Source organism: Hyla sarda, chromosome 3 (genome assembly GCF_029499605.1).
Source record: "Hyla sarda isolate aHylSar1 chromosome 3, aHylSar1.hap1, whole genome shotgun sequence".
NCBI lineage: Eukaryota > Metazoa > Chordata > Amphibia > Anura > Hylidae > Hyla > Hyla sarda.
In genome coordinates this window covers 318,048,823-318,067,843 of record NC_079191.1, presented here as the reverse complement: position 1 = coordinate 318,067,843, position 19,021 = coordinate 318,048,823, and the positions used below count along the sequence as shown (strand labels likewise).

The window sequence follows — 19,021 nt, the reverse complement described above, 5'->3', positions numbered from 1 at the left end:
TGGAGCTCCACCATCCATGTAAATGGCCCAGGAAACCAAAAGGAAGAGACCAGCCAAGGAGACTTATAAGCCGCAGAGACATAAAAAGGGTGGTCTCGGATGCCCAATGGGCCGTAACCATCTTGTAAGGAGGTAGGAAACCAACTCCAAGGACACTAAGGAACAGGACAGAGGAACAGCCTGGCTAATTAACACATGGAAAGGGAAAAGACAAGAGAATCCCCATCCAGAGAATTAACCGATGGAAGAGAACATGGCGAGAGAATGCCAGGGAGATCAAAATACGTCTGGAAGAAGGCGAGCATGTGGAAAGCGGAGACCAGAAACCCCCCCAGGAAAAAAAAAGGAACAGAGAAGAGACCGTCCTGAGAGACATGATGTATTTGAGCGACGACCCGGACTGACAAATTGTTGGTTCCAGAATCCATGTCTTAGGGAACACTGCAAGAACCCTGGAGGAAGAGCAGACTCAGAGCCCGAACAATGGCAGAAAGAGCAAATAAAGAACAACGTCCATGCACAAGGTCAAATTGGCTAGACTGGCGCAATCCGGCTGACCAGAATTCCAGGCCGGCCATATCCGAATCATACATGACAAACTCCCTCAGCAGAGTAGAGTGTCATGGTTGCATAAGCAGTCGGAGGTAGCCAAAAAATGGGAAAAGTGCCAGACTGCAATAGTAGGCAGAGAGCACAGAAACAGTCGGCCAAACAACCCCCTGATTGCTCTTAGCGGGGAGAGAAACAATAGGCAGACACAGTGAACTCTGGCACAGTCCGTGCCAAGCCCTCTGATTGGTGCACCCCCAGCAGAAGAGGGAATATCAAGGTTACGCCCCTTTTTTTTTTTTTGTAGAGCCGAGGTACGTGCTCTCAAATCACCCAAGTTCAAGTAAAAAAGCGCAAGTTTTCACACAAAAAAAACGTGCATGAGGATGTGGTCCATCGCAAGCCCTTCAACAGGAGAGAGGCCCCAACAAACCAAACCTTCTCCTCCGGGCCAAAAGGCACCTGCAAGGTTCGAGGTACAATGTCCCCTTTCGCCGAAGCTACTCAGGGACCGAAAAGTAACCAAGTTGCCACCGAGGAACCAATAAACCGGTTCGGCATTCCTGCCGAAGCAGGAATGCCACGGAGCATGGCAGGGATGTGAGAAACCTGATGGCCACACAACACTACCCCTAGACCAGCAGGAGGGACACCCAGAAGGACTACCGCACCCTGACCAAATCCTAGGGTACATAAAAACACAAACGTTACTACAGTGACAAAAAACTAAATAAATAAGTTGATGTGCACAGTGTGATACTGCACAGACATCCGGCCGGATGTAAAAAAAAAAATTCCTCTTCAGATTAACACCAGAAGGCTGGAACTCTAGAGGTGAGTGCTCAGAAGAGTGAGAGATAAAGTGTGTGCTGCGTGCCATCCGTCAAGTGGGGTTGCTACTCCAAAGTGAGTTCTGGCACCCTGGGGTCACCACTCCCAGGGCACTTTTGCACCTCAGCCTTCACTCTACCCGAACCTTAGGGCGAGATCCAGAAGATACAGGTCACTTCAGGGCCCGCTGCCTGGCCACACAGCTGTCCCTGGTACACCTGCACCATTCAGTGTGGTTCCCATATCCTGCCTTGGTGATCTTCCACACCGCCAACAGGAAGGTACTACACTTGATCTTAGCCAAAAGGCCGAGAAGGTTACTCTTGGTATCGTATGAGCATGCTAAACACCGCCCCACTGTAATGGGTGACCATACGGGTGACAACAGTAACCCCAGGAACTCTTGGCTACTGACAACATACAGAGGTATGGAGAAATAATCTGAGTCCTCGTAGGGATGTGGACCTGTGATACTCATGGTGGATAAAGATGGGGCTACGCATGCAAGAAAGGAGTGTAAGAATCATAATAAAGCTGTAGGAGGTACGTCTCCAAGGAGACAAAACCTTTGAACCCTCCGAACAAAAAACGGATGCCATATCCACAGAGCAATCCCAACTCTTGTCTGAAGACATGAGGGGCTGTTGAAAACACCGTGTCACCCTATCAGGCCCCATTCCAGAACAGAGGTGGAAGGTGGACGTCGTACGTGCAGATTGTCCACAGCATATTTAGGGACACAGAGACTGATATCGCACAATGGCAGTGGGGAACCAGGACTGCCGCCACACAAAGAAGCAGGCATAGAGCAGATGGCCGGCAGTAGTGAAAACAGGCGGAGCACCTACCGGTAAGTCAGAATTATGCCGGAAGAAGACCAATGTTATGCCACCTGTGAAAGGGAAACAAAGACTGCGCTGCTGTTTCTGTGCAGGACTAAACAACCTGCAGAAAACCCTCCCAGCCTACCCCCTAACGGTGCTGAAGACATTATGCGTATAAAGCACCAGAAATGCAGACACATAACTAATGTAGGATGCACGTGGTGCAGGAACCATGCAGACACAGTCTGGCTTACTGGTATAAGTGACGATGAGCATATAGAGTTCCAGTTTCAGGAGCGCACACCAAAGCTGAGCTACTCGACTTTAGCCACAGGAGCAGCAGGTAAGGGGTAGGTGACCTGGAAATTAGAAAGCCGTGCTGACGACCGTCTGGTGTACTGGAATAGGAAGTCCTGAACCACATAAGGTCACTCATCCAGATACCTCACATCGATTGTAGGATACCCAAACCGCAGCTGCGGTATAGCAGGAATAAAGAAGGTGACCTGTCCGAGTCGGAGCCCATGCAAACCACTGGGTACCAGAACTCCCACCATGAGATCGACAGGAATATGGTAGGTGACCCGGTGGAGTAGTAAACCATGAAGGCCACAGTCCAGCTTACTGGTACAGGGTCCCGTGAATACACAGGTCCACTCCTGCGGGCACCCCACACTGTAGGTGGGGCCCAGAACTGCAGCCGCAATTGCGGCAGATATACGATGGGTGGCGAATTGGTGTAGGAAACCATGCAGACCAATGGCTAGTCAACTGGCATAGGGTCCAGAGCACATACTGGAACACCCCACTAGACACCTCACATTAGCAGTGAGGCACGGGAAACTCCAACCCTGTACACAGCAGCCCTGTAATGGGAGACCAGCAGTTGAGGAACCAAGCAGACCACTGTCTCGCTTCCTGGTATAGGGGAAACTCCAGCCTTGTGTCCACCGAATGTGCTGATCATGAGGAATCTAATGATTCCTCCTAAAAGTCCGCTAAGGGACTAAAGGTGTGTGTAAAAAAATGTTTTAATAAAAGTTTAAAAGACACACATTAACCCATTCAATATTGTAAGTTCAAATCACCCCATTTTCCTATATAAAACTTTAAAAAATAAATAAAAAACAGAATTGCTATTTTTATAATATCCCAGAAAAAAAAAGTGATTTAGGGTCTATTCACACGTACAGTATTCTGGGCAGATTTGATGCGCAGGATTTCAAATCATTCAATTTACATTGAAATCTACAGCAGAAAATCCTGCGCATCAAATCTGCGTGTGAATAGACCCTAAAAAGTCAGATCAATACTAAAATGGTACCGGTACAAAAAAAATTATTATGGTGCATACAGCCTTGTATACGAAAAAAAAAAAAAAGCTACAGGGGTCAGAAAAAGGCAATACATTTTTTTTGAAAAAGTTCCGAATTTTTTTTAAATTCGTAAAACATGACAGAAACTATACAAATCTGTTATTGCTGTAATCAGGCAACCTAAAGTATCAAAATATCATGTTAGCTCAACCACAAGGTAAATGGCGTAGAAAAGAAAACCACTAAACTTTCAAAATAATCTTTTACTATTTCAATTTCACTTCAATAATATATGTATTTTTTGTTTCGGAACATATGTTATGGAAATATTAAAAGGTATCATTATAGTAGTTATTTATGGCTATTATAGGACGAGGAGGAAAAACAAGTGTAAAAGCGAAAATTGGCCAGGAAAAGTGGCTCATCATGAGGGACAAGTAGATTCTACTCCGTTTTAGTCCCGTGGATAAGTAGTTTTTTAATAAATTTACACACCCCTGTGTTGTATGTGCCAGAGGAAGTTCTTTTCTTTTTTAATTTCCTTTCTGTCTGAACACAGTGCTCTCTGCTGACACCTCTGTCCATTTTAGAAACTGTCTAAAGTAGGAGAAAATCCTCATAGCAAACCTATCCTCCTCTGGACAGTTCCTGACATGGACTGAGGCGTCAGCAAAGAGCACTGTGGTCAGATTGAAAAGAACGACTCCCTCTGTATTATACAACAGCTGATAAATACTGGAAGGATTAAGATTTTAAAATAGAAGTCATTTACAAATCTGTTTATTTTTCTGGCACCAGTTGATTTTAAAAAGGTTTTCTTTTCCCACCGGAGTACCCCTTTAATGTCTCACTCAACAACACGAATGTCTAGTGAAGTGTTAATGACCTATAAATCTCCACACACTTCTGTTGTACTCCTCACAGAGAAATCTTACCCATTTGACCCATGTCAACAGGCCTTTCCCCAGCCAAGCCAACACACCCTGCTCTGTACTGAGGAGGGGCAATCGCTCCAAAATACTTGTCTGCAGTTTGGTACCCTCTCTTTCTGGAGAGGTCTGGCATGGCATATGTGGTGGGGTGGTGGTGGGGGGGCGAGACCGAAAAAAACAAACCTGGAAAAGAACCAAATTCGATTCGGTAGCCATCAGAAACGAAGTCTCGAACCCAGGAATCCTGCGCATCTGCGCTAGCTAAGTGTCCAGAAAGAGGGACAGACGACCTCACTCCAGAGAAGAAAACTCCGGTGGGGTGCCCCTTCAGACGGAGGATGGTTTGCGGGTACCTGGCTTGGCAGTAAAGTGGGCAGAACAGTTATCCCACTGCCAGGAGGTACGAGTCTTGAAAGATGGATCCTTCTGAGACTGCAAGGCCGCTGGCTTGTCTGAAGGACTGAAAGGAAGAGGACTTGCAGCGGGAATCGATGCGGCTTACTCTATTTTGCAGTAGCAAGCAGTATCCAAGAGATAGATGCCCAAAAAGGGCAGTTCTGTAAGATTTCTTGGAGGCGGCATCTGTATTCCAGGCTTTCAGCCACATGGAGCAACAAATAACCACAATGGGCTGACTCCAGAGATGCTGAACACAGAGTCCCCAGCCTTGGAGATCTAGAGTGCAAGGTCAGCCAAGTCATCAGGTGGGGCACCGAATAAAATGCCTTGGCGAAGTTGGGAAGCCTAAGCCAACAAAGCTTTGGCTACCCAGGTGGAAGCGAAAGCCGGAAGCAGGCATGACCCTGCTGCATCAAATGCAAAAGATTCTCAATTTTTTTGTCCAAAGGATCCTTAAAGGAATCTGCTTCTGCCAAAGGAAGGATATTGGACTTCGACAGGCAAGAAACAGGAGGCTACACCATAGGTGGGGCAGTACATTTCGAAACCAGGTCTTGGGAAAATGGAAGCCGTGCCAGAAGCTTTTTAGCCCCTTGCAAGAATTTCTCTGGATGCTTCCAGGCCGCATCCAGCAGCTCATCAAATTCAGTGTGAGATCTGACGACCTTAGGAAAACGGCAGAAGGAAACTTTGTAAGCAGGGTTCAAAGTTCCAGGGTCCTGCATATGAAAGATGTCTCTGACAGCTGACCCTAAACTGTCCATGTCCGAGATGCTTGACAGTTCCTCTGGATTCGAAGGCGGATCTGACTCCGCATTCACCAGTTCCCATGGAGACCGGGGACATACTGTGGGGTACTTCGAGCAGAGGTGAGGCTGACCTGGAATGGCGAGCAGGGGACCTGGAACGGCCTCTAGGAGAGTGGCCATGGGAGCGGGGGCACTGCCGGGGAGCTGGAGAGAGGGATCGGCGTGGCACAGACAACCCAAACAAGAGAGTCAGGGGAAGAGTCCGAGGATGAGACCCTATGGTGCTTGTGAGAATGCTGGACGGATTGGTCAGGGGAAGCTGAGCGAGCCTCCCGTGAACAAAGCTGCAAGGAGGACCGCACCAAAGCAGAAGCCACATTCTGGGACACCAGAGCCAAATCAGAAATAGAGAGGGAGGAGACCCATCCCGGGGTAGGTTCAGGAACCGCACGCTCCAGGGAGCCATCCTGAGCAATATGCACTGGATTGCTGAGCCACGTAGCAGAAAAGGCAGAACAAGTGGGCTCAGCTGAACCGCCAGGCATCCCATACAGGAGTAGTATGTGACCAAAGTGACGGCCGCCTGTCTGGGGGAGTGTCAGGTATGGGGTCGGACATGAAAACAAGTAAAGTAGACAAGCCAACCAAAAAACAAAAAGGAGCAAGCTCACCAGGAGAAGCAGCCTGCAGAAGTCAGAAGCAGTCACTCAGGTGCCGAGAAGAGGGAGTATACTTACCTATCCCAGGAGATACTCACCGTCTGATACCTTGAGCCAGCTAAGCACCACCTGCATCATGCCAACCTGCCACAGCGAGACGAGCAGGGGTAATAGGGGGATCCGGACCCAGGGTACAACTGATAGGAATGACCCTTATGTTTATAATGACTGATCAATATACTAATACTAATATGCTATTGCTGCTGGAAAAATATATCTGTTCCCTACCGTTTAACCCATATACATCAGAATGCTATCTGCTCATGACTCCGAATATAGGCCTTGAGATGACTCCATGCGGGAGTAGAAAGACTAAATATCTGACAAACCAAGAACTTCTACCAAGAAATTAATGGACACTAGATATGCTAATATATACGGATACAATAATTGAACAACCAATCAAAATGTAACATGCTAATTGTGATGTCATAACTAACCCTCCTTTTTCAAATGTAAAAAACAAATTTACTTCCTGTAATAAAGGAGAACTCCCTGGAGTCAACACCGAGGAGGGAACTCATGCCAACCTGGCCTGGTGTGAATTTTCCTACGTCGACACTCGGAAAAATAGTACAGCGGTAGTCACTCACATATTAAGGCCGCACATTAACCCATCCTTGACACAACCACCTGGCACTGGCCATTGGCGAGAAGGGGTTAATGGCCCATACTTTATGCACCTTGCCCCTTCATCGCATGTGGGAAGACAGGTAGTGCAATGCTCCTGTACCCCAAACCTAAAAATAAAACCAAAAAGGAAGAAAAACTAACAATAGAAAAAAGGATAAGACCAGGTCTGGAGAACTCCAAACTTGTGTCTGCCTCCTACTGACACAAAGCTAAAACTGACTAGTTCAGAGCCAGAAGGCGGGGAATATCCTGCCAGGAGGGGCTGACTTCCTTTTTTTGTTGCCTTGTGTCAGCAGCATATACCCACGGTTGTAACCCAGTACTAACAATTACACAGCTGTAACTAACATTTCTCTGTACAGATACACACAAAAACGGTCAGTTATCTTCTTTATATACCTTTCTTCCAAATAATTGATGGATAAGGTCTGGTCCTATCACTTGCCAGGGTTTGCTGCACACTTGGCAGTATTTTGCCATACTGATCAAGTATGGATTTTCTCGCTACTGCTCTCTCTCGCTGGCGTCTATCACTATCATTCTGTAAGAAAAAAAAAAAGAGCAATTACATAATTTTGCATACATTCTACCTATAGTAAGATGCTAGTATAGTGTCAGTATGGCATATTAGTGCATAAAGGATGAAGCGGCAAGTGCCTGTACATTTAAACAAGGTATTATGTAGCCTATGCAGATAAAATATCAAGCCTGACAGAGCAAGTATCGCTCATTGTAGCATCTCCCCAGCCAAAAGGCACAAGCATCCAGCTAACAGAACATTGTAAGAAAGACAAAACAAATAAGGTCAATGGAATTCTCATGACCTGTCATTACCTGCAATTAACCATAAGGAGGAAAAGTTATATTGATAAATGCTGTGCATTTTGCTTTGCGTAATGGCAATGTACATAAAATGGAACTCAAAGTGGTATTAATCATAGTTAACTTATTAGTAACAGTGATAAAATGTTATTGTAATTAAGTGTATGCAAATGACTAAGATCAATCTGTGTTTTAATCAACAAAAAAAATATATAATACAGCAAAAAGGTTTTGATCGGTGGTGGTCTAATTTTTTAGACCTCCACTGATCAGGAGAACAAGCCAGGACACATTCCTGTTCCCAGGGTTCTCTCCCCTGACTCAGTGTCATGTGATCGAGACACTAACAATTTAAGTCTATGGAGAGTTTCTCAATCATGTGACACAAAGCAGGGAGATGAGCGCGCAACAGCACAGATTTCTTTTGGCCCGTTCTCGTGATTGGTGGAGGTCTAAATGCTTGGACCTAAGACATTGCAAAAGTTTTTCCAAATAACAGGTACTTGTTAAGAGATCAACAGGAAATCAAATGATGGCAAACCACAAGCCCCTTAATAATGTAAAAATATACAAGATAACAGATCACAATCTAACATTCTCATTTTCTAAACTTCTATATTTTATGTAATTTGTATACTAGGTGTATTTTTATCCTGCTTTATCCCAACTTCAGCATCTTTATATTGAGTGTCCTTATTCCAACTCATGATCCAGGACACATATTGCTAACCCTGGTTAAGTAGCCAATTATGCCCTAGTTTGTTACCTTGAAAAATAATTGGGTCCTTTATTGCTAATTAACGTTCAGAGAAAAAAAATGTCCTGTGTTCTGGCACATCAATTAGACTTGAGTGTAGATATCAATTGAATTTATTCATACAAATGACTGGTTTCGACTATGGACTTCATCAGGTTCCAATAAAACAAAATGTTTAAAGACTGGTATAAATACACTAGGTACAAAACACTTCACAGCTGAAAACAGGTAAAGCCGTGTGCAAAAAACCTGTGAACCGGAAGAGTTTTGTACCTAGTGTATTTATACCAGACTTAAATGGTGTACTCCACTCCATTTGGAACATTTAGTTCCGAACGCTGGGGCTGGCAATGGATCCTCCGAGAAAGAGATCTTACAGTAAGCACAAAAAAAAAAATCTTACTGTAAATAAAAGGATAAAATAACCTAACACAGGCCCTTACTAAAAAAACAAAAAAGAAGACCAGGTCTTGAGAGAGCTCCAGACCTGTGTCTTGCCTCCTATGACACTAAGCTAAAACTGATTAGCTAAGGGTCAGTAGGTGGGGTATATCCTTGCCAGGAGGGGACGATTTTTCTTCTTTGTTTGCCTAGTGTCAGCGCCTCCTAGTGGCAAGAGCATATACCCACGGTTCTGTGTCCCCCAATGGTTCCAACAGAGAAAGTTATATATTTATATATCATTGCCTCATTGGTTGAATTTTTCTATATTGTGATTAAAATACACACAAAGGGAATAAACGTGTATAGCAAAACATGTTACTGCAATCCTTTTCTGAAATACTTCATTTTCTTGAAAAATGTCAGGGGTGCCAACATTTACGGCCATGAATGTATACCGTTACAGTTATATATGTTGCATTGCTTTTGCAGGGGGAAATACAAAGGTCTTAAATAGAGATGAGCGAACTTACAGTAAATTCGATTCGTCACGGACTTCTCGGCTCAGCAGTTGATGACTTTTCATGCATAAGTTAGTTCAGCTTTCAGGTGCTCCGGTGGGGTGGAAAAGGTGGATACAGCCCTAGGAGAGAGTCTCCTAGGACTGTTTCCACCTTTTCCAGCCCACGGGAGCACCTGAAAGCTTAACTCATTTATGCAGGAATAGTAATCAACTGCTGAGCCAAGAAGTTCGTGACGAATCGAATTTACTGTAAGTTCGCTCATCTCTAGTCTTAAATTAATATTGTCAGTTGCTTGTTGTACTTTACAAGTGAATAACACGTGAACAGAAGTGCTATAAAATTGCTACTTCAGCTATCTAAAAGGCAACCCCAAGGGCCCTATGGTTTGCTATTGATCGTTTGCTTTGTTATATTTCTCTTAAAGTACTTATCAGTCTGCACTTAACCCCTTAAGGACTCAGGGTTTTTCCGTTTTTGCACTTTCATTTTTTCCTCCTTACCTATTAAAAATCATAACCCTTTCAATTTTCCACCTAAAAATCCATATTATGGCTTATTTTTTGCGTTGCCAATTCTACTTTGCAGTGACATTAGTCATTTTACCCAAAAATGCACGGCGAAACGGGAAAAAAAATCATTGTGCGACAAAATCGGAAAAAAAAAACGCCATTTTGTAACTTTTGGGGGCTTTCGTTTCTACGCAGTGCATATTTCGGTAAAAATTACACCTTATCATTATTCTGTAGGTCCATACGGTTAAAATGATACCCTACTTATATAGGTTTGATTTTGTCGCACTTCTGGAAAAAATCATAACTACATGCAGGAAAATGTATACGTTTAAAAATGTCATCTTCTGACCCCTATAACTTTTTTATTTTTCCACGTATGGGGTGGTATGAGGACTCATTTTTTGCGCCGTGATCTGAAGTTTTTATCGGTATGATTTTTGTTTTGATCGAACTTTTTGATCACTTTTTAATGGTATAAAAAGTGACCAAAATACGCTTTTTTGGACTTTGGAATTTTTTTGCGCGTACGCCATTGACCGTACGGCTTAATTAATGATATATTTTTATAGTTCGGACAATTACGCACGCGGCGATACCACATATGTTTATTTTTTATTTTTTTTACACTGTTTTATTTTTTTATGGGAAAAGGGGGGTGATTCAAACTTATTAGGGAAGGGGTTAAATGGCCTTTATTAACACTTTTTTTAAAAAATTTTTTTGCAGTGTTATAGGTCCCATAGGGACCTATAACACTGCACACACTGATCTCCTATGCTGATCACTGGCGTGCATTAACACGCCTGTGATCAGCATTATCGGCGCTTGACTGCTCCTGCCTGGATCTCAGGCACGGAGCAGTCATTCGTCGATCGGACACCGGGGAGGCAGGTAAGAGCCCTCCCGATGTCCGATCAGCTGTTCGGGACGCCGCGATTTCACCGCGGCGGTCCCGAACAGCCCGACTGAGCAGCCGGGTCACTTTCACTTTCACTTTAGAAGCGGCGGTCAGCTTTGACCGCCGCTTCTAAAGGGTTAATACCGCACATCGCCGCGATCGGCGATGTGTGGTATTAGCCGCGGGTCCCGGCCGTTGAATAGCGCCGGGACCGACGCGATATGATGCGGGATCGCGGCGCGATCCCGCTTCATATCGCGGGAGCCGGCGCAGGACGTAAATATACGTCCTGCGTCGTTAAGGGGTTAAAGGGGTACTCCGGTGAAAATTTATTATTTTTTTTTTTCAATCAACTGGTGCCAGAAAGTTAAACAGATTTGTAAATCACTTCTATTAAAAAAAATCTTAATCCTTCCTGTACTTATTAGCTGCTGAATACTACAGTGGAAATTCTTTTCCATTTGAAACACAGAGCTGCCTGCTGACATCATGAGCACAGGGCTCTCTGCTGACATCTCTGTCCATTTTATGAACTGTCCAGGGTAAAAGGAAATCCCCATAGCAAACATATGCTTTTCTGGACAGTTCATAAAATGGACAGAGATGTCAGCAGAGAGCACTGTGCTCGTGATGTCAGCAAACAGTTCTGTGTTTCAAATAGAAAAGAATTTCCACTGTAGTATTCAGCAGCTAATAAGTACAGGATGGATTAAGATTTTTTTTAATAGAAGTAATTTACAAATCTGTTTAACTTTCTGGCACCAGTTGATTTAAAAAAAAAAAAAGCTTTTCACCGGAGTACCCTTTAATGCTTATTATTAACATCTTTTCACTAATTATAAATGTGATAAATGTGAAACAAAACACGAGAGATATTGGGGGAGATTTATCAAACTGTGTGAGAGAAAAAGTGGAGTTATTTCCCCACAGCAATCAGCTCAGCTAACAAGCTCTGGTGAAGTGAGCTGTGATTGGTTGCTGTGGGAAAATCACTCAACTTTTTATCTCAGTTTGATAAATCTGGGCCGTTGTTTTATGGTTTATGTACTAACCTGTGCACAGGCCAAGACAGACGAGTAGACCAACTAACGATAAATGAAACATTGGGAAACAGTCTATCAATATCTTTAGGAACGTACAAGTAGCACAAGAAACAAAGCAAATAAATCTCCCCCAACTTATACACACATACATATATATGAGGTTTGCAAAGATCCTCCTAGGAAATGACTTACCAAGTGATAATTCTTCAGTGATTGGTTTAGCTGTAGTGCTGGGATGTAATTTGCCCTCTGTAAATGATGTACTAAAAGGAGCTCTTGATTTTGGACACCTCCATTTGTGTGCAAAAACTTATGCAAGTAGTCCTACAATTAAAACAATCATTTAAGCTTAATGTACAAGCAAATATTCAGGGAGATAAATAAGTCTAACCACATTTTTTAAAAGGAAAAAACGGTCATCCTGTTCACACACACTAAACCCAATACATTGGGTTATATAGTGTGGGTGAGCGGGAAACCGAAGAGGGGGTCACTCACTAAAATATGTTCCTTCGGTCCGGAGATATGTACCACCGAAGATCCACTTCTATATTCTTAAATTGCACGATTGAGATGGGCCAGTCAGGTCTATTTGAATATTCATTGTCTGTGACTCCACGTTCTAGTGACATGGAGTCGCTAGTCATGTGAATGCATGCACCAACTGAGCACATACGTGACCAGTGACAAGGAATATTTAAATTATGTTGACAGGGCCTGCCTCCAGCGAGCAATTCAGAGAAGATAGAAGCATATCTTCGATGGGACATATCTCCAGACCAAAAAGGTACTTATTTTAAGCAGTGACTCCTTATCGGTCTCCTGTTCACCCACACTTTAACCCAGTGTAATGGGATTAGTGTGGGTGAACAGGATGACAGTTTTCCTTTAAGCTCTTTATAGACACTTTTGCGGCTCACTCAACAAGGGAGAGATAGGAACGCTTACTTGCTCAGAATCTGTAAAGGTGAGCTTCAGCAGGTCTTCCATAAGCCCCATTTCTTGACATGATTCATACATGTGCTTGAGTAGCTCTTCTACATTTAGTCGACTAGAGTGAAGTTTCTGCAGATTCCAGGCCTCAAAAATGTGTCTAAAAATTGTGATAGGTCTTAATATATAGCCAGTGCATATAACACATTTACTAAGAATTACGACTTTTCATTATTTAACCACTTTTCTTAGATTATAAAACATGTGCATATGATTAAAGAAGAACTCCAGCTAAAATGAACTTATCCAGAGGGCCGACCGCTGGGACGGAATCCCAGCTCTCTCAGTGAGGAGCGCACTCCATTCATTTTTATGGATGCCCAAGTGCTGTACTCTGGTCTTTTCAGCACTTAGAAATAAATGGAACGCATGCAGTCTGCAGCACATGCTCCTCACTGATCGCCGCGTCCAATCCAGAGATCAGGGGCGTCTTTCCACTGAGACCCCGCCCACGATCAGCTACTTATCCCCTATATCCTGCAGATAGGTTAATTTTTTTGTTGGAGTTCTCCTTTAAATAAATACAATAAAGATTCTAAAAACAAGTTGATATAGCATGACAGAGGCAATAAACCTTACCTGTTGGCTAAAAATACAGTCATGTGAAGTTTGACCTCTGTGCTGTTGGAAATTGGAGGCTTAATAACTTGAATATATCGCAAGGCCTGTCTGTGGTCTCCTTGGCACATTAAGGTCTCTATAATTAGATTGTGCTGCCATGTCATTACCCTACTTGCAGCTGGATGAAGAATACAATCCACAGAATTCTGGAATTGGAAGTTATGTATTTATTACTGACTTTTGCTTAAGATATGCAGAAACAGTAACCAGAAAGAAACAGAAAACGAATCAAAATTATTTGGGACACGGCAATGTTATTTTGTACTATTTGTTAGAATCTAGGCATTTGACAGTGCTTCCTTTAGGAAAAACAAAAAAGAAAAATAGCCAGCACAACTACCTAATACATGGGTGCATGCTGCTGTGGCAAATACGGAGTATACAAAAAAGAAAGTTGCAGCAGCACTCTTAGTCAATAAATGGAGGCTCTTAGTGCACTTTTTGTGTATACTCTGTATTTGCCACAGCAGCGTGCACCCGTGTATTAGGTAGTTGTGCTGGCTATTTTTCTTTTCTTTTTGTTTTTCCTAAAGTAAGCACTGTCAAATGCCTAGATTCTAACAAATAGTACAAAATATAAAAATGGGCCTCAGTAGAATCCATAGGGGTATATCTTTACTTTAACAGAAGAAGCAGGGACAAAAGTCTGACCTTACATCTAACAGAGATGGCTATAACTGAATACAGGAAATATAAAGATCTGTAAGAGAACAGCAGACTTTACCCTTTTACTTTCCATATGCAAAAAATAATAATAAACACAAATAGTTATCTCACTCTAGATCTAGCAAATACATACGGCAAAAATACCTGATAATCGTTGTGATCCAGAAGCCAAAAACCTTGAATAAGTTTTATTAGGCCACAGGGGACTGTAAAAGCCGTAGGGAATGATTCTATAGAGGAATCCGGCTTATCAGGGAAAGAGTACATCACATCCAACAAAAAATAAACTGTCTGTTAAACAAATGGTTAAGGTTCTGCAGGATATAAATAAGAAATTGCCTTGCAAATAAGCATACTTTCTCAGAAAGTTAAAAAAGTACATTTTTAATGCTTACCGTAACATCTCTCTCGGAGGATCCATTGGGGGACACACAGACCGTGGGTATATCTTGCTGACACTAGGCATACAAAAAGAAGTCGGCCCCTCCTGGCAGGATATACCCTGCCTACTGACTCTGAGCTAATCCCTTTAGTCCCAAAGCAGTAGGAGAGGACCGACAGAAAAAGAAATCCAGCAGGCGTCCGAGGGAACTAGACAGAAAGAACCGAACACAACCCCTCGGACCGAAAACCAAACCATAACCACAAAAATGGGTGGGTGCTGTGTCCCACAATGGATCCTCCAAGAAAGATTTTACAGTAAACATAAAATATCTACTTTTTTCGGTCATCTCCATTGGGAGACACAGAGACCATGGTACATACCAAAACAGTCCCCGCGGTGGGAAAAATATCTAAAACAGAATCAGGCAGAAGACTGAGCCATTGCCGCCTGCAACACCTTGCGACGCAAGCTGGGGTGCGCGGATGCAAAAGTGTGCACTTGGCAGAACTTGGTGAAAATATGCAAAGACGACCAGATGTTTGCCTTGAAGACTTGTAAGGCCAAAGCCCTATAGCGTAGCGCCCAAGAAGCCCCAACGGAACTTGTGGAATGCGCAGTGACCCAAAAAGGTGGGACCTTCTCTTTACACCGTTACGATTTCAGAGTTGATGGAACGGATCCACCACGAGATGGTCGCCTTGGAAGCCAGAAGACCCTTGCGACAACCCTCCAGAATCACAAAGAAGGAGTCACCCTGCTGGAAAGAGGTGGTGAGGGAAAGAGACCCAGAAAGCTCGAACCACATTCAGACAGACAATGGAGGGAACGCTTCTTAGAGTTGGATGGAGTCGGACAAAATGAAGGGAGAACGATCTCCTCGTTCATGTGAAAGGAGAAGACCACCTTGGGCAAGAAGGAGGGAGTTGGCCGAAAGACAATCTTGTCCTGATGAAGAGAGCAGCCAGCTCGGAGACCCTCCTAATGGAGGTAATGGCAATGAGGAAAGAGACCTCCCAAGAAAGAACGCTAAGAGAAGCGTCCCGGAGAGGTTCGAACGGAGCCTCCCTTGCGCCAAGCACCAGGTTGAGATCACAAGGAGGGTCGGAAACAGTTATGGCGGAGCTGCATGGGCCACGTCCTGCAGGAAGATGCGGACGTGAGGGTTGGAAGCTAACTGCCTCTGAAAGAGAATAGAAAGAGCCAACACTTTACCCTTAAAGGAGCTGAGTGCCAAGCGTTGATCCAGACCGGATTGCAAGAAAGCAAGAAGGCGTGGAAAGGAAAAGACAACCAGGGAGACTGACAGCCTCACACCGCTGGAAATAAGCCCTCCCAAGTGCGGTGGTAAAGCCTAGTGGAGGTAGGTTTCAGAGCCCGAAGCATGGTGCGAATCACCCCAGAAGAAAACCCCCGAGCTCTCAAAACCGCGTTTTCAACCCCCACACCGTCAAATGCAGCAACAGTAAATTAGGGTGGCAGAGAGGCACAGAGCTGCAGAAGATTGATGTGGAGGTGAACCTCCTGAGGTGACCAGCGACCCTGGACTCCTGAAACACGCCTCCCCAACCCAGGAGACTTGCATCGATCGTGACGACCTGCCAGTGGAGGGGAAAAAATCAACTGGCCCTGGAGAAGGAAGGGAGAGTGGAACCACCACAGAAGAGAATGAAGAATGAAGGGGGGCAGAAGAATCCGCCGATCCAGAGTGGACGGTGGCCTGTTCCACTGGGCCAAGATGACCAAATGAAGAGGGCGATAGTGGAACTGGGCGAAAGGGACCGACCGCATGGCCACCACCATCCTGCCCAGCACCTCCATACAGAAGCAAATCGGAACAAAAGAGGGGCGCCGTAGGTGACTGACACCCTCCTGCAGGGAGCACCGCTTTTCCAACGGAAGACAAACATAGGCTGCCGCCGTGCCGAAAAGGAGACCCAGAAAAACAAGGGACAGAGAGGGAAAAGATTTGACTTTTCCCAGTTGATCACCCAACCGAAGGCAGACTTTGTCTGCACAGTGAGATGAAGACTACGTTTTGTGACCGGGACTGAGCTTTGATAAAAAGATGATGCCATGATCTTGGTGAAAACCCGGGGAGCCATAGCTAGGCCAAAAGGAAGAGCCACAAACTTCGATATGACCTACAGGGACAGCGAAGCGGAGGAAACGCTGATGGGCAGGGAACATGGGGATGTGCAGATAGGCATCCCAGATATCCACTGAGGAGAGAAACCTCCCCTGACCCATGGACGCTACCACGGAGAACGGAGAACATGCGAAAAGGACGTAGCTGCAAAGGGGCGATTGAGTAGCTTGAGGTACAGAATGGGGCGGGCAGAGCCCCCTTTCTTGCGGAGGACAAAGATTTGAGTAGAACCCCGAAAAACGGTCCCCTAGAAGACCTGGCACAATAACTCCTTGAGCTAGAAGGGTACTTAAAGCGACCTGAAAGGCCGCCGCCAAAGAAGGGTGGGATCGGAAGAAACTATCCCGGAGAAAGGAAGCAAATTATATCCGGTAACCATCGGATATGACGTCCCGTACCCAGGTGTCCTGAACTTGCGCCAGCCAAACGTCCCGGAAAAAAAGACAGACGACCACCCACCTGAGAAGCGGACAGGGGTGGGGGGCGTCCCTTCAGGAGAAGTGAGGATTACGGTTACCAGACTTGGCCGCAAAACTTCCAGAACGGTTGTCTGGCTTCCAGGAAGGATGCACCTTGAAAGAAGGGGCTTTCCGAGAGTGGGAGGACGCCCCGAAGCAAAGGACCAAAAGGGCAGACAGGAAGCAGTCTATCAACAGATCGGAGCGGAGAGGTTTGTTCTGCGGCAGCAGAGAACTTTTACCTCCAGCAGCTTCGGAAACAATTTCATCTAGGCGTTTCCCAAAGAGCAGAGTACCGGAGAAAGGCAAAAATAGAGAAATAAAGATTTCTTCGAAGCAGCATCTGCATCCCACGCTTTCAGCCACATGGAGCGACAAATCGCAAACAAGTTACCTGAGGCAAAGGCTGTGCATCTGGCTGACTCCTAAGCCGCTGAACAAAGGAAGTCCCCAGCCTGAGATAGTTGACGAGCGAGGTCTGCCAAGTCCTCCCAAGGGGCACCTGAAAGGATGCCCTGCCGTTAGTGAGAAGCCCAAACCGTAACCGCCTTGGACACCCAAATGGAAGCGAAGGTGTGTAGCAAGGACAAACCAGCCGCTTCAAAGGCAAATTTTGCGAAGTTCTCGATCTTCTTGTCCGCCGGATCCTTAAAGGATGCTGTGTCTGTCAGATGCAGGGTAGTAGATTTGGACAGATGAGAAACTCAAGGATCTACGGCAGTTGGCACTGCCCACTTGGAAACCAGATTCGGAAGAAAGGGAAATTGAGCTTGAATCTTCTTGGAACCATGGAAACTTTTGTCCGGATGCTTCCAAGCCGCGTCCAGTAAAGCGTCAAATTCAGCATGAGAACTGAAAGCCTTGGGGGAACGCAGAGAGCGGCGAAAAGAAACTTCTGGATCAGGATCCGAAGTTCTTGGGTCCTCCAGATGAAAAATGTCCCTGATAGCTGACACCAAGCTGTCCACCAGACATAGTTGCTAGTGAGAAGTAGTCAGCAATAAAATGGAACAACCTCACCCAGATCCTGTGTCCTTTGGCTGGAGCTGGAAGCAGGCTGTGGCTGAGCTGTGTCCCGGCTGGAGCTGAAGAGGCAAGTAGCAGCTGAGCTTGAAGGCAAGCAGGCAGGCAGAGAAGGGGGAGGTGCCTGTTGCACTGACCCAGGAACAGGGTGGTCACAGTACCAGAACCTCATCCTATTGGAGCCAGAGAGAGGTACCCAGAAATTGACCCACCAAAAAAAAATAAAAAATCATTGGCCGCAGAAGAGTGGAGGGCGGACGCCCCACCAACACGCCCGTGATATGGGAAGTGGGCGGAGCTAAGTCCCAGCGCAGGCCGCAGCCTCAATTAACATGCACCCCGCAGTGCGTACATGCCCAAGAAGCGGGCGAAAACAAAAGTAAAAGCGGAGCTGACAGAGGCTGTGGGTAGGCGCTGGTGCGCTGAAAACTCTAGTAAGCAGTGCAAGCGGTGGGGGGAGGTTAAACCCCCCCCCGACATGTGCATAGAGGGAGAAAACCCTGAGGCTGAAAAACCCTACAAAAAAAGGTAGCGATCACCCCCAGGAAAATCGAGGTACAACCCCAGGCGCTGGCCGTTTTTTTGTATATCTAGTGTCAGCCTCCTAGTGGCAGCAAGATATACCCACGGTCTCTGTGTCCCCCAATGGAGAAGACCAAGAAATAATATACTCACTGTAAAATCTGTCTCATAGCCTTCATTGAGGGACAAAAGAACCATGGGTATATGCTGCCTTCTAGTGGAAGCAGCATAAAACCATGGTCACTGTGTCCCCAAATAAAGTGTCACAGAAAAAAAGACTCTTGTCTCACATATCCCTTAAGTAAGCCACCACAGGAT

The 19,021-nt window shown here is 45.2% G+C and overlaps 1 protein-coding gene across 2 annotated transcripts in view; it reads right to left on the bottom strand.

Annotated features, from left to right (window-relative positions):
* Positions 1-19,021, bottom strand: part of AHCTF1 (AT-hook containing transcription factor 1) — a 176,272-nt gene that overhangs the window by 74,235 nt on the left and 83,016 nt on the right. For both annotated transcript variants that reach the window (XM_056567149.1, XM_056567150.1), the window contains exons 20-24: positions 14,314-14,460; positions 13,462-13,649; positions 12,838-12,982; positions 12,082-12,213; positions 7,352-7,493 (exon numbers count right to left, since the gene is read on the bottom strand). In XM_056567149.1, the coding sequence (XP_056423124.1) occupies positions 7,352-7,493; positions 12,082-12,213; positions 12,838-12,982; positions 13,462-13,649; positions 14,314-14,460 (754 nt within the window). The remainder of the gene's footprint in view (positions 1-7,351; positions 7,494-12,081; positions 12,214-12,837; positions 12,983-13,461; positions 13,650-14,313; positions 14,461-19,021) is intronic.